We start from the raw sequence: 15900 nt of genomic DNA, 5'->3' as shown, positions 1-15900 counted from the left end.
GACAGTTAGAATAGGTTATACACAGACTGTACGGGATAATAAAATTAACGACAGGATGCTCGATTGAGTGTGGATAGGACATTCAATGAATCGAATGTACTTTCCATGCAGCTATCGTATTTGTGTTTCAAATCACATTATATTCAATTAAAGAAGGTTCAACTTTAAATAGTGCATTGATATAACGAACAAGGCGGCCGGCTGACGTAAAACCCTGTTGAAACATGACTGCCCGAGGTACATGTTTGGAAGACGCCCATATTAGGACGTAAGGTGAAATCGTGTTGCCCGTTATTAGGTTCATTAGCTGTGACACTTTCACTACAGAATAAAAATGAATTAAAAAATTTTACCTTAAACCATATTTCTCGTTAGTTTTGCCGAACAGTTCACATCACATTCAGTGTCTTTATCTCATCCATTGCGTACTAGGTAATTTATTAAGTATATATATATATATATATATATACATACATATACACGTAAGACGGGAGGTAAGACGTTAGACTGAATTATGTATCTAGCTGTCCTAGTAGGACGATTCTCACTACCGAATATTTCTCTTCTATTATTATTATTAACAGAACTACATGTAGGTATATAAATTCTATAAACAATAAGCTGCTATTTAGCGGTTCATAGAACGAAACCCGTAAGCCATTTCCTTTGTTTACATCAAGTATAAATGGTGTGTTATATTCTCTTACTAGTGCATTGAACTGATAGCCAAACGTTGAGATTTGTCCGCAGTCTTTGTTTCATCCTGATTTGATCTTATATCCGAATCGGTAAACTTTCGATGAGGAAAATACGCTTAACTTTTTTTCAAAACCGTAGAAAATATGAGTAGACTAATAGAAGATAAGGTATTTCTGTTCGGCGTTCAATATGTACGTCAACATTTTGGCACGAACTGCGACAAAAAAGTGTCGTACTTAATTAGTCTTATAGCTCTACAACGCTAAGAAAACGCAACTATTCGCTCGTGTTCGAGACTACTTCAACTAATTTTTAATACGCATCTCATTTTTTTATTTGAATAGTTTTTTGCTTACTTTGGGGCTTAGCAAGCTTCGCGTGCGTCTAGGATCGTTTTGCAGAATTTATTTTCAGCGGAAATCTATTAAACGCTTAGCAGTTTCAAATCGCTACTGATGCTCGATAGTTCGTTTAGTTTTGAAAGTGCTACCAACCTAGTTGTTTAAATGCAGCACGCTGACACAAACAGCTTTGCCAAACAGATATACATATCACCGCTTAGAAATCTTCCTTCTAACCTTATCTAAGTCGGTGTTCTGTGGCCGATAGATTTTTAGGAGCGAAAATCGCGGTTAAGCGCCAGTGCTTCGAATAAAAATTACCCAGCATACGTCTATCGCCGACCAAGATCAACAAGGTTAGATGGGTGTCTCACTGACACTTCGGGACACATAGCTAACTCTCAAACGTCAACGTTTACTTTTCTAACAGGCGGCTTCATGTAGACGGACGAGAATCTTGTCGTATCCTCATAAATGATATCGTTGAAGTGAATTAATTGAATTGATTTTGTTTGTATAGCGATAAGGCGATGATACTTTGATTTGGGTGGTGCTAACATGTAGCTGCTATTGTCAAGTATACGGAATATACAAAAATTATAATCTGTCAAAAGAAGTTCGCCGAACTAACATTTGTTGTGATAGTTGCTACCCCTATACGAATGAACATAGCCCTAAAAGACAGGCTCCAGAGATTAGGGCAATATTTGCAGGACTAGCAAATAGTGCAATATACAGTGTCAATGTCAATACAGGTGTAATCCTGAAAAGGCTACTAATAGCTCGATCATAGATTATTGTGTGAGAATTATAAGTTAGACAATAGTTAGTTTGCCATTAATTCGCAGTGTCCATTTTCAAAAGCAACAAAATTTGCCTTTATGTAGATATTGAAAAATCAGAGCGTCTGAAACAACTTGTGTGTCTATATAGATTAGTGAAATACTACAGATCTGCGTTTTGAATAACAAAGAACTTGATGGATAGCAGCGTTATTGAACTGACATATACGTTTACGCTATCTTCATCTTTTACAAACAGCTTAAGCGCGATGATGACTCTGCATTGAATTCCATCCATAACTTCGCTGTGAGCGTAAGTTACTTTTTTATCGTCTCCGCTGCAGTGCAGACTTCGTGCGTTTCAATTCACGACTCCTGTTTTATATGGGCATTTTCGTACGTAAATGCTTTCCGAGATCAACTTCTTCGAAATAATTATAAATATCTATTAAATCACTGTCTTAATAACTACAGCATATTCATACAGCATATTTTGCATAGTTCGATAATATCATATTGAATATCTAACATATTTATTTCTTTGCGAATAATTAATACAAAAAAATGATACCACTACGGCACCCAACTGAAACTGAACTTTTAGACAGAAGCTATGATCCTTAGTATCTTGGCATTATCCTATCGTAAAAGCATCCCGAAATTATAAAAAGTCTCTCGACTTCATATGATAATAGAAGAATTTACGTACCCTAAACGGCTTCATGACACTGTCTCCAATCTATGGCTCGTAGTGAATCAGTCTTGTTAAATTTCGATAAAATGTAGATTAGACAGCAGTCGCTGACGTCGTAGTTGACCAATGTCGATAGTTTTCGTTCACGGCCCGTCATCTCCTCCAATGGCAAAAAACTTTAGTTTACATGTCGTACGATGATCCAGTGAAAATAGATTGTTAGCGGCAATCATCAGGCTCCGCAACGTTTATCGTACTCAAGCGCCTGTTCAAGGTCAAGCTAATTTTTATTGCAACTAATGCCTTAGGAGCCATATGGAAAAGCTTTAACGCATATAATTTCGATAAACTAAAATGAACGAAAGCGAAATGAGTAATGGGACTTTTCATCGGTAGATATAATCCCTCCGTGTACCTGCTTTCTAAAACCATTTTGCTTGCTGAAGACCTGGAATGCTGATTCTGACTATCAAGACTGGTCGGCTAAAAAAGACGAACCCTCAGCGTTGGATTAGAAAAAACGCAAAAGTAGGCGCAGACCTAAAAAGTATAATAAATAATTCCTTCTGAAGATATATTAAGGGGCCGACTTACTTTGCCGTCTAGGCGATGTGTGATTTGTACCTATCGTACATTGCGAGACCGCTGCTTCGGCGCAATGTAGAGCTCTCTGACGTCCTTCTGCTGGTCAGTCTGGCTCATTAGCGTGAACAGATAATCTCGAGGTTGTGCAAATAGTTCTTCATGCACAATTTGTTATATTAAGACTTCACACATATATATCTAATTCTTTCGTCGTTGTTTAATTTTACACCAGTCCACGTATGGCTAATCTTATATGTATTAATGTTTATTGAAGCTGTTGACTTCCACCGATCACAGGTGAGGAAATTAATATAAATGAATGATGATAGGGAATTATATTTTACTACAATTACTATATGTTCTTTGCGAGCAATTCTTTCACTAAACTTCGGAAAATAATTTCGACTGTCTTCGAAGGTGGTTACGGCTACGACAGACACAGTCTTGCGGTATATTGACCCGGTTAAAATTTTTAAGTACGGTTGATTATATCCAGCCCATTAGGCTGGCACCAAGTCATTGGTCAAGTTGAGAAATGGTTGGTTCTTGGTGCTACATGGGTTTGCTTTTATAATCGTCCTTCACGTTCTAATGCTGCTGTGTGCTTGACAAATTCGTTTTATATATCTAACTTATCAAAGCAGAATTGAACTGGATTTTTGAAAGGCTGTTACGCTGTTTTAGTGAGCGTAGCGTAATATGGCAGTCATGAGAAGAACTAATATATATACATTGGTTCCTTTCATGATTTCATTTTGTTAAGGAATAATTAGTTTCGGGCGGCTTTGAAATAAATTAAGGTTTCACATGATAGGGTCACGATTACTAGATATTTTATCAACAGTCAACTAAAATACCATCACAAATATCACTGTCATTGTGTCCTGATTGGATCGTTCGCGGATATCAGGCCTAATCTTTAGACGAAAAGATCAAGCTTTCGGATTGTACGAACTGGTTCCCATCGTAGTTCAGGAAAAAATAATAGATGAATAAACGTATACTTTTTTATCTGAATGCTCTTATGCAGAGGGTTAGAGGATTTCACCATGTTGAACGAAATAACAATAGAAGCATTCAACGCTAAAACGAACAAAGCGTTTTCTTTGGAAAGGAACTCAGTTGTGCAATATCTCTGGCAGAGGAGCTTTTTCCAGGTACTTCCTTCGAATTTATGCGTACAATTAACGCACGCGCTAGTGGTATTGCGGCATTTCAGTGTTGCGTCTCACTCGTCCAGTAAAACAGAACTAAAACTGGACGAATGAACCAATCCAATGTTAGGTTTTGTGGCTAAGTATTACCCTAAATGGCTGGCTTTCAACAGAAAATGAAGCTTGCTCATACACAAACTTTTTACTCATTAATATTACAGGATCAGGAAAGCGCATTATAACTGATACAACTCACAACTCCATTAAAGCATATGACAAAGTTAACTAATGTTGATTACCGAATCATGAATTGTACTAGGCAGTTAGTCGTAAACAGACAAAATATTGGCTTTTACACCCTAAACGCGCGTCTGAATCGACAGCTACTCGTCGTCCATTTTCTTCGTCATTACATTTCGTCAGCGTGGCCAGCTATGCTACATCCACGTAGCATTCACGTCTCCTCCTTGTGGCTGCGTCCTTAGCAACTCACCTATTCCACTAGCCTACCATTCTTACGGCGATAACTTAAAGCGCCCTTACAGCTTCGTCCTTCTCCGCAGTCTTTCTGTAGTCCTGACGTCCTCCGTAGATCCGGGATCGCGACAGCACGCTAATGGCGCCTTCTTTCGAAAAAGTAGTTAGCGTATAGATCTGGCAGCGTCGTTCGGACTATGGCTATCTTTTCTGAGGCAGCATTCATCTGGTCTCCTTTTCCGTTAAGACTCGTTTCGCGTATAGTAGTTCTTCATGCCCGGCATTGCAGCGTCAGCTAACAAAGCGACGTGTCACTGTCCACATTTGGTTTCGAACCTAAACCACTTCGTTGAGTGTCCCTAGGTCCGATAGGCAAATCGCGGTAAGCACTCTATGTATATTTATTGTGATCAAGTAACAGAAACTATGGCCTGTAAAATTACCTATCTTGAAAATCATTATTAAAATATAAACCTTGGAAGCGTGTGGCAAATTCTATTTGGTTTGCAGTTCATCATGACACCACTGCCCTCAGGCTTCTGCAATGACAGAAAGACAAACGATACGGCGCATAAGCAGGCCTTATTTAAATGTCTTTATTAAACTTCTGACCGCTGTTTTGAAATGAGGCCTGGGAGTAAGTGTTGACAGTGATAGCACTGGATTGGTTTGTACAACTGTCATTCATTGCCAGGAAGGCAACAAAAAAATATAGGTGAATATAAAGCAATCATAAAGTGGAAACTTTGCTGGCTTATCTGTCTGGCATTAATGACAGTACTGTGATCATGGAGTAGCTTGTCCGACAAACGGATCAGGATTGATTATAAAAAAAAAAAAAAAAGGTATCGATCACAATTAGCTAGGTGAAGGCGGTGACGTATACTTATGACATTGTATTATCGAAGATAATACTTAGGACAAAAATTTGGAAATTTAAGGCAGCAGCAACGATCAAGTCGGTTATAGTAAAAAAAATGTTTGATTATATCTTTGAAGCTTTGCCAAATCAGGTTAAAAAGTAATAATAACGATAATTATAATAACAACCATTGGAAGCAAGTTGAAGTATATTCTAAACAACGTTTGTGCTAGACGGGCTTGTATTAAAACAGTGTTGCGGCATTATGTGTGACGTAACCACAGAATAATTTGTGAAAAGAAACTAACGCATCTCCTTAGTACAACATCCTAAATAAACGATGTTTCTGCCCGAAAAAGCGGAACAGGAAATCCGATTGAGAATAAAAGTTCTATTGAGCTGAAGTAATTAACCTGTACATTGAAGCTGCCCCTTGATTACACCAATTCAACTGTTAGCCACAACAACGTACTGTGTTTGTTTGTAATAATAATGTAATTTGTTTGTGTAGAAAAATCGAGAGTAACAGAAATAAGGAAATTATTGCCGAACAACAATTACTCTCCTGTATACAGTTTATCTTATTTCAAATGTGCACAGAACTGTCACCCATATGTACCTAATATAAGGTAGTCGAGAAGTAGAATGCGGCTGCCATATTCAAGTCACGATCATTTCATCCCTGTCCCTATTTTCACAAAAAATTTGCGCTTATTTGGATCGGTAAATCACGTCCCCTAACGTACGGGGCGAGCAACTATTGCTATTATACTATTTCCCTCATCGTTGTTTACGCGCAGACACCCATAAACAAACACAGTCATATGTAAACTAGTGTTTCTTTTCTTTTCGATATGAACTGCGTCGACATTTTTTCCTGCGTCTTTGTTTAAAAAAAAAGATTGCCTAGTAGTTCTATTTCCGCCTCCAAGTGGAGCGTTGAACTGGGACAGAGTAATCGTTGTCCGGCCGAAAAAAAAAGTGGCCACACTATAGTCGTACGCTGAAATCGTGGGAACGTCTGTAAATACAGATTTGTAAATTGACAGAGGCTTTCCTGTCTGCAATAGGTAAACCCGTGGGGAAATAATGGAAGAATCGTTGTGGTGCAAGCAGAATCTGCTTATATACATAGTTACTTTGCTCGATATCGTGTGGCGATAATCAAGCAAGCACAAGAAGTACCTTTACTCTTGCTAGGTGTCGTTAACGCGAACAAGTTTTAGTCGAGCGGTAAATGAGTGCAAGGGCTCTGTAGTGTAAGAAGTGTGTCTTTTGGACTGAAGTTTTCCGTAGAAAAATAAGAGAAAACGCTACTTTAGAGTAATATCTATGGCAATTCAGCCAGTCGGTACGATAGTACGCATAGGAAGTAGCATCGGTTAAGCGGTTTTCACTTGTTCGCAGTCGTAACGTTTCAGGTGGAATCGTGATTGTATGGAAGTCCGTTTATGCAATCGGGCTTTTGGCGTTTTGTATTTAATCGGAGCTGGTCGGCTTATTTGCTTAAAGAAGTTATTTTGAATACTAACGAAGAGTCGGTGCCAGTTATGCCAAAATCTGGCTAACCTTGATAACGTTTAAAGCCGACGTATTTATATACATTTGTTGTTTTGAGTGTTGGAAAATTAAAAAAAAAAAACAGCTATTACTCGTCATGTATTATGATGATAGATTTTTCGTTTTTTTTTTCATTTGCAGTTCTAAAATGTGACGAGATTGTTAACTAGAGAGCAGCAGATCAAACTGAAGTTATGAGCTTATTGAAGCGGTTTAATCTGTTTTTAGACACAGTTAGCGGAAGTTGATTCCTTTCCACTTTCTTTCAGTCTGCTGGCAATCGAACTCGGGGCCTTATTAAACAATCTTTTATATATATAGATATACATGATCAACCTGTTAGATTTTGTTACTGAAACCTATCTAGCGTAGGCCTAAAGTGTAAGTGTAAGTGATAAGTAAAAAACAAAAGACTAACAACTTACAAGCAAGGTATAGCAGGCGTTTAGATACTGTAAAACTGGACGCCGAAGCAAAATGGAGTGGGTGCTTTTTTTTTCGTAAAATCGAAGAAAAGCGACGAAAACAGGGCTCTATAGTAACGCTGTTTTTAGATGTGTACGTTTTACCGACTTTTTATGTTAAAAAGTAGATACAAAATCGAAAATAAATAAAACGCCTTTTCCTAACGCTTTGAAGCAACTGGTTAAAGTGAAGGCAATGTTCACCAGTGCCAGTGGCATATAAACAAACGCCTTCATTATGTTTCTGTCATTGATAAACAAAAATTGTTTATCGAAAAAACGAAAATATTAGTGGTAATGTTTCCAGACGTCTAAACCGCACTGACGGCTATGAAAAACATCATAAAGCAATACACGTTACCACTTGTCAAAGTATCGAATTTTTATCATCCGTACAAGAGTTTATGATGCTGGCAGAAAAAGATTACCCCATTGGAACTTCGCTGTGTATGAGAAGTAGCAGATGACGGTAGTCTAGCCGGATGTTGGATGCGTTTAGTAATTACTGGGAATCCGGTTGAAAAAACAGATAAAGGCCCACTAAATTTTCTGGTTTATTTAAAACTTAATGTTGCTACTATTAATTTATGTTGTTTGGTACATTAAAGCGTCGTGTGTATTCTCGTTTACTGGACCACTGGCAAAACGCAACACAAACAAAATACTGATACAATCTTTTCTAAGAATACGCACTTGAATCGTTATATTGCACAATAGTATGACGTCGTAAAGTTTTTCTAAATTTCGGCGTAAAGCTGTGATCGCCAATAGACTAAACGTAGTCCTTGTAATGGAATAGCTACAGTGGTTTATAGTATTTGCGCAAATGACATTCTCATTGTTCTCAATAGAAAGAAGATTTGCATCGACTCAAGGACGACAGATGTGAATTGTTAGCTCGCGACAAACACACGAATACCACAGAAAGGTGGTAGACTCCTTAGATTTGTTCTATTTCCCGTTCATTTATCAGTCGATGATCTCTATCTAAAAACTCTTACGATAAATAAGCCACTTGAAACGTCTTAAAACAGCGGCACGTGGTTAACGGAATGGTGTTTCAGGGAACGCCTAATACTTTGAGTAGGTAGATGGTTCGACTGTAGTGTGCGGTTATCATTGCGTTTCACCTAATAAACGGTAGCTAGCTAAAAAGGAAGTGACTTTTCTATGCGGGCTTTGCACCGGAAGCAAAGCATGCTCGTTTGCAACTGCCGGTGGTACTACCTAGACAGTTCTGCCCGCTCCATAAGTACACAAAAACAACGATAGCTTCCACCGTTAACTATCGCCATCCCTACCAGCCGGAGGCCATTATGCAATTTACCGATAGCTGTCTAGATAGTATAGCGACGTTATATACCGACTGAATGAGCCTGACACCATGTCGACACGGACCGAGTGACGGCTTGTTCATCCTCCGTTCCAGTCGGTCTCGCTTTGAGTGTTTTTTTGTTGCACACCAGAGGAAGCCCTCTTGCAATTTCTCGTATGGTGCCGCTGAAGATGTGCCATGGTGTCAGATAGGCATCGGTAGTGATGATATCCAGGCGGCAATGCGATCAGCTAGACGGGGACAGGAAGCGAGAGTCAAAACGGCAAACGGTCGCATTTTCCAGTCAAAACATGACTGTCCATGATATCATCCAGCTCATGGATGGCTGTTGACCAATCACATACACCGCTTGCACGCACACAGGGGCGCAGGCACTCGGTGTACAAGGAACGGAAAGGGCGCAAGCTGCATGTAGTGAGGGATCCTTAGGTGTGGCATAAGAAGATGCAGCGGAATGCATTCGAATCATATCAAACATTTATACTATAAACCGTTTCTTTCAAAGGCTATCTAGCTAGCTGCGATTGTAAAGTTCGTATATATTAAGTTTTTGTACAAAAATTGCAATTAAACATTTTGTCACTATTAAGTTTACAGAATGAGGTGACCTACATGGTTGGTTAAGGGAATCAATTTTTAGGCTTGTGCGGAACGATGAGTTACGTTGTCCGCTTTGCCCGCGATCGTTGCATTTCTGAGAGCGGAAAATTTTGTTTCAATGGCAGAAAAAGCCGGTTAGATTTATGCGAGAGCAAGTTTATCGACGGGCGTTGATCTTGGCTTCGACGCATAGTCAGGTATGTAGCAGCGTTGGTAACCATATTTTATTTTGAAAAATTGACTCGTAGTATATAATATGCTTATGCATCGCAGAGTATTTTAATCTGAGTGGAAGGATATGTCGCACTTCAGATGGCCATTTCCTCTCCCTTTTTATCGACTGAACAAACGTGGCGGTGAAAACTAATAAGCTCTGGTCCGCCGAAATCACGATGTTTCATATTGGAAGATATTGAGACCTGCAGCTTCGGACTCAACAAAGCGGCTTATGCTTTTAAGCTTAGGTCAAACAAGATGTGCTTGGTTTTTTTCTAGCGGAAAAAACTTACACCAAGGATGAATACTTTGTCCTGGAAATTCACTTCCTATAATTATGTACGTTCTAGCATCTGTATGGAAGATTTAATACGAAAGCTCTTTCTCATTAGTTATTCAGTAGCTCACATATTTGTATACTATAGAAAAAACACACAGCCCCAGCGATAAATATGAAACGGCCTATTCTTAACAAGTAGAACTTTAAAAAAAATAAATCATATTCTTCGTGGTCCTCCCCTCGTATTTCTACGTTCGAAAAATCCTGCTTAACTATGATAATCTGAAATCATAAATTATGAAACAAGCTGTAAACGTAGATCAGTCGATCTTATCCTAATAACAAAACCTTACACATTCAAGCATCATTAATAAAGCGACAAATTTTTTTATACAACTGTGCCAAATTAACTAGGGGTCGCTAGCAGCGAGTCGCTTCACCCTGCGCAAAAAGAATTAACGGAATTACACAGCGCCGTTCATCAGCCGCCGCTGCTGTAGCTTGGACAGAAAGCTGCCGTGTGTGCGCTGATTTCTATATATATATATATAATAATCTATCTATATATATATATGTGTATGCATATCTATATGTACGTATGAATATACATATATAAATGTATATACGGTGTCAGGAAAGCAAACTACCTTTGCAGTTGCAAGCGAACATATTGTACTGTGCTTGGTGCTAAACGTTTGATCACCATGAGGACCTTCATTGTGAGTTCTTTTTTACGCGGTAATTATGTACTTAGCTATTAAGTATAATTTTTTGCTTTCGATCATTAGATATATGACATAAAGTGTCTCCTAATAATATACTTAGTTCGGAACACTATAATTTTAGAGTATTTTCACTTTATATAAATAAAAATATCCAAATGTGAAATCTCCTCGCGCGCTGTTGTGCAAAACACCGAAGTTTTATATTTGCTTTTTTCTATTCAGCCGTATCTTTGTTAGCGATAACCGGTGAATACCTATGCCATTTTATTTGTACCTCAACGTAACGATTTTTTTTTTTAATGTTTTGCAGAGAATGTCTTGGCAGCGCAGAATCTTTAGAGACCGATTCCTTTTTTCTGCATTGCCGTATATAAACTATTCAATGTATACACAGCATCGCTGAGAACCAACTATTCAGTAGTCATAATTAAAGCCTGTGTAGAATGACGTCCAGATTGATAAATAATTTCCAGTAGATTTAGCCCTTCGAGACGATAACTGACGCCGACGTAAATTACGTTCTTGTACTTGTAACGTTACGTGGTAACGCAAACCACTTTGTTACTTGTTTTTTTAGTTAATGCTACTGTAGATTTCTGTCGAATCGTAAATATTACACGATGAGATCAAAAACGATGAAGGTGGTCACTCAACCAAATTCAACTATTTGGAGCTATCAGAACTCAGCAGATGTCGCGCCCCTGGCATGGTCTAGGTTAGCTACGTTAAAGACTTTTTACAGTACAGACATTTTAAACTATGTCTAGAATAGAAAAAGTACACGGATTTGTGTTGTCTAGGTCCCAATTGGCAGTTGTTAGTCATAACAATATGCGCAATAACTGTTTGCCAAATTTCAGCTGCTGGCTCTCGTTGCGTTCAGTGGCGCCATGAGCGCAGGCTTGTCCGAATGTCAGCGTAGGCGTGAAAACTCACTCCGCAACCAAAGTAACCCAAAAGCCAATCAGACAAATATTGAAACTGTCGGCATGGTGGTCGAATGTAACGACGACGGAACCTATAAGCCTCTCCAATGCTTTCCCCCTGCTGTAGGCGGTGGACGGCAAGTATCAATATAACTGTGTTATTGTCATACTACTGCTACTGCTGCGCAAAACTAGAAATAACTACTTCAACTTACATTTCTTTCTGCTTCGAATAAAGGCAACAAGTGGTGGATGTAAATGGATTAGGTTCACAAACAGGCCGTGATAAATTAGTGAACCTTTAGCGCAGGAAGCTATCTAACTGAAAGTTTACCAACGACTAGCTAACTATTTTTCGCATAACAATAATAATTACTTATAAAAATTTTAACTTTTCAGATTCTGCTTATGCTACGATTCCGAGGGTCAAATAATCAAACAGGCTTCGAAGAGGACTAAAACCTGTGCCTGCCATCTTGAAAAGTACAACGTCGAGAAAAAGCGTGGTCAGACTGGCCTCGCTTGTGAAGTCGATGGATCTTTCAAGTAAGTTGAACGCAAACATTAGCATCGAATACAACATACATGTAAGTTTGACCAGTCTTGAACAGACTCCAGCTTGGACATGTATGATTCAGCGGAACAGTCGTATGATTCATCTTCAACGTTTTACGTGTTACGAAATACACTAAGTGTCTTCGAAGTTGTCGATCTCAATGCAGGCACATTAAACACGCAACACTACAGTGATATCAAACGGGTAAGGTGTTGATGTAGCCCGTAGGAGTAGGTTGCCCGGAGTAGTCCGTAGGTTACTTTGCTTTTTCTCGTCGCCTAAACTCTCTGATGCAGAGTGACTCAAAATTTAACTACAAAAAATCAAAACTACGTTAGGTGCTTTTGTGCCATGAAAAAAAGACGCTGGAAGGCTGCGCGAACGTCTGGGTGCGCAATTTCGCCCTAGCGGCCGAAGTCCAGTCGCTTCCGCATGCTTTCCGCAAAACACCATAGCCGGTTACGAAGTGCCACGACGTGTAGCGACGTACCTAAAAGGTCTACACGTTCATTACTTTCCTAGAAAGGCGCGCACGCACATATAAATACAGTTCAAAATGGAAAACAATGCGACCTATTTGGACATGCACTCGATATTCTTCTTACGTCTGTGCAGTCCACTGCATTGTAACTATGTGCTCAACCTGCAAAAGATGCTGCTTGTGGAGTCGCAAGCGCTACTTTAACAGGCGGTGGTAGAGATAGACAAATTTTAATGTTGTAGAACTGTATAAGCGGTAAAAGAGGGTGCTCATATCGACAGTGTCAGTCAGTCACACATACATACATACGCATGTTGCACAGGTGTTGTGTCATCGCCTGGCTGCTATAGGCATCTAGAGTAAAGTCTAGGTGACACTCTATATTACGCCGATAAAGTTGTCAGATGAGTTTAAATTAGGCACAGTGTACATACATAGTTATAAATCGATAGGCTTGTTCATGTGAGTTGGTAGAGGATCGCTAATTATATATATAACATGACCTGAACCAGCATTGATCTAGTAATGTTCAGTGTTTGACAGGGCTTAGCAGCCATAATAAATCATACCCTTACGTAACTAATGACTCGTCCGTGCGTAGCCATCACTAGTGCGTAAGTTATTGCGGAGAAAAGGGCAAAAACTTGTTCAACGATAGTATTGAACACGATCGATGCTGCTCAAGAAAACGAACTATATTTGCGAAAGACTATGCTATTGTGTGGCCTACGTGGAAGCGTTACAACTCGTCTGTTTGCGAGAAAATGTCAATCGAAGGCAGCTATGTCGTTAAGCCCATAAAGTGGCTATATGGGCTGCTAATGGTTTCGGGCGGAGAAGTCCCTCACTCAAGAAAATTGAAAAAAAAATATATATATATATCTATCTTTCTTTAAAGGTCCGTGATCATCGTTAAGAGGGGTGATACTTCATAGTCATTTATTATCAAATTATGCAAATCTTAGGTTGTAATTCAGCCACGATAGGTACACATAAACTTCTGTTGCCAGTGTGAACCAGGGTTTTTATGGAAAACATATCAGTGAACTAGCGAATTGCGGTTTGACTGGGAAGCACCATTCTTCAAAATTAACTTGCCCGAACAGAAGACTATACAATTGGCGCGGTCACGCATGATTCTAGGATATATGGTTAGTTATACATGATTTTCGAAATGTGGTACAGCATACAACGTCACCCTAACTTGGCCCATGTAGCCTCCCTGGTGGTCATGTATTATAACTCAATGTAATGGCTTTTATGAAACGTAATTTGCTATTGAAAAAGCAACTCTCGGGCAAGCGAAACTGTGGAAAAAACAAGCTAGTTCCCTTGTGTCTTTACCGTTCAACACACGTCATACGTGCATACATATATACACTACCAGTCCAAGAACAGCCCTTACTCTGTGTATGTCCTTATTTGTCAGGTCGCGGTTCATTAAGGCTACTCGAAAGCTAAAAGAGGCGATTGTACATAAAATTATGTAGAACATGTGAAAATATAATGGCAATGAACTCATGAGCTGTCTAACGACGTAAAGCGGGTGTCTTTGTTATCAAATGGCTCGATAAGGGCAAATCTGTTGTAGCTTTGTCTTACTTCTGGGACAGTGTGATGAACGTATAGGTAGATAAACAATCGCTGTCAACCACCCTCGAATAATTCACAACGGGGACGGTAACAGGCAGATGGCTAGAATAACGTCCGCATTGTCAAAGAATACTAATCTTTTGGCATGCCCCTGCACTCACAAAAGTAGACTGGATTATTAAAAAGCAGCGAGGAAAATGGGTGCGTGGTCAGAATGAACTAGATGGTGCTCATATGATGCCCTCTTAGAGCCGTCGCTTCTCTATGGGTTAAGACCGGTTAACTAGTATTGTGGAGTCCCACAGAGCCGTACGGCTCGCGACTTACCCCGCCGCTGATTCTCGGGGTCGTCAAATCAATAATAATTTAGAAAAAAAAAGTAAGATTTGATGCCACAGCATTACTTTAAGAATTTGAAAAGATTCTTGCATAGACAATAGCCGACAAGGCCGTTCAAGTTAGAATATTTAAGCCGATTACCACTGCTGATGTCGTATCCGACGTATATCAATAGGTGATAGCCTCTGTGTGTTAACTACACGAATATACCCACTTCCATCAGTGATTGAAAGGAGCTGCGCCGAATTTTTTTTTCCAAGCCATACGTTGTGACATTGATCGGAGAATAATGCTTGACATGATCGTTCTGACCATGATGAATTTTGTCAACTGTTATTCTGGCTAATTTCAGGAAGACCCAATGCAGCGGAGGCAGTTGGTGGTGTGTAGATCCCGCAACAGGCGCAATGAAAGGCTCGAAACGTTCCGGTCCTTGCTCGACCGCTACGTGTGCTTAAAGAAATCCCTTCATTACCACCAAATCATTACCCTAGTTGTTAGCTTAGCGATGAACAGCAAAGAGATCTTTATAAAAGAAGATATATCATACACAGTACAAGAGTGACACCGAAGATGAACCGAAAGAGCCAAGTTTCGATTATTAAGCTGACAACTGAGCCCGCCGGGCCGATAAATAGCATCATGTGAGACTGAGCTGAAAGCAGAAAACAAATGTATTGCTTTTTATTAGGTAAATAAAAAAAAAAATATCCTCTAAACACTGAATATGATTTTATCTTACAAGTATAGTGATAGTTTGATAACATAGTGATCACCACTGATTATATGCCCCATTTTCTATTTCAGTTCAATGGAAAAGTTATTGAGTATTTCTAAATTATATAACATTAAATTTTAGCATTGTGTAAGGCAGCTGGGGTCCAATACTTCAACCAAAGGTAGTCGCGTTGCAACATATCTTAACTAGAAGGAAAAGATAAAGACCGATTTATGTAGAGTAAAAGAAAAAATGAAAAGTGGCAAACATGTTTAGATAGTGAAAGTTTCAGACAAACATTTTAGCAGGTATCGCATTAAATATTGAGGGTATTGATGTCATGTTTCTTGAAGAGACATTTAATATTTCACGGTTATTTTCACGGAACTTGACTCCATGTGCAGTGTCTTCAGGTAAACCATACCGACTTTTGGATGGTTCGGCCCAGCACTACAGAGAAGGCAACGGACTGCGATGGCGTCAAAACTGCCACGACCGTAAAAGATAGTAGA

At 39.2% G+C, this 15900-nt stretch overlaps 1 protein-coding gene across 3 annotated transcripts; it reads left to right on the top strand.

Moving 5' to 3' along the window:
- Positions 1 to 9540: 9540 nt before the first annotated feature.
- Positions 9541 to 15396, top strand: LOC111271475 (U20-hexatoxin-Hi1a). 3 transcript variants are annotated; one of them, XM_022852294.2, is made up of 5 exons: positions 10596 to 10769; positions 11353 to 11490; positions 11636 to 11838; positions 12101 to 12247; positions 15023 to 15396. In XM_022852294.2, the coding sequence occupies exons 3-5, from the start codon at positions 11666 to 11668 to the stop codon at positions 15126 to 15128; spliced, it is 426 nt and encodes a 141-aa protein (XP_022708029.1). In that variant the 5' UTR covers positions 10596 to 10769; positions 11353 to 11490; positions 11636 to 11665; the 3' UTR covers positions 15129 to 15396. The 3 variants fall into 3 exon arrangements, with proteins under 3 accessions (XP_022708027.1, XP_022708029.1, XP_022708028.1); XM_022852292.2 differs by lacking the exons at positions 10596 to 10769; positions 11353 to 11490 and adding an exon at positions 9541 to 9751; XM_022852293.2 differs by lacking the exon at positions 11353 to 11490 and having other exon boundaries at positions 10597 to 10769.
- Positions 15397 to 15900: the final 504 nt, after the last annotated feature.

This window comes from Varroa jacobsoni, unplaced genomic scaffold, assembly GCF_002532875.2.
Source record: "Varroa jacobsoni isolate VJ856 unplaced genomic scaffold, vjacob_1.0 contig00664, whole genome shotgun sequence".
NCBI classification, from domain to species: domain Eukaryota; kingdom Metazoa; phylum Arthropoda; class Arachnida; order Mesostigmata; family Varroidae; genus Varroa; species Varroa jacobsoni.
This window is presented reverse-complemented; position numbering and strand designations above follow the sequence as displayed.

Excerpts from the sequence above, each read along its gene's own strand:
- LOC111271475 (XM_022852292.2), top strand. The coding sequence starts at position 9,698 with ATGCGAGAGCAAGTTTATCGACGGGCGTTGATCTTGGCTTCGACGCAT. Across the intron at positions 11,839-12,100 it reads CCTGCTGTAGGCGGTGGACG|ATTCTGCTTATGCTACGATT; the intron begins GCAAGTATCAAT and ends TTAACTTTTCAG. Across the intron at positions 12,248-15,022 it reads GAAGTCGATGGATCTTTCAA|GAAGACCCAATGCAGCGGAG; the intron begins GTAAGTTGAACG and ends GGCTAATTTCAG.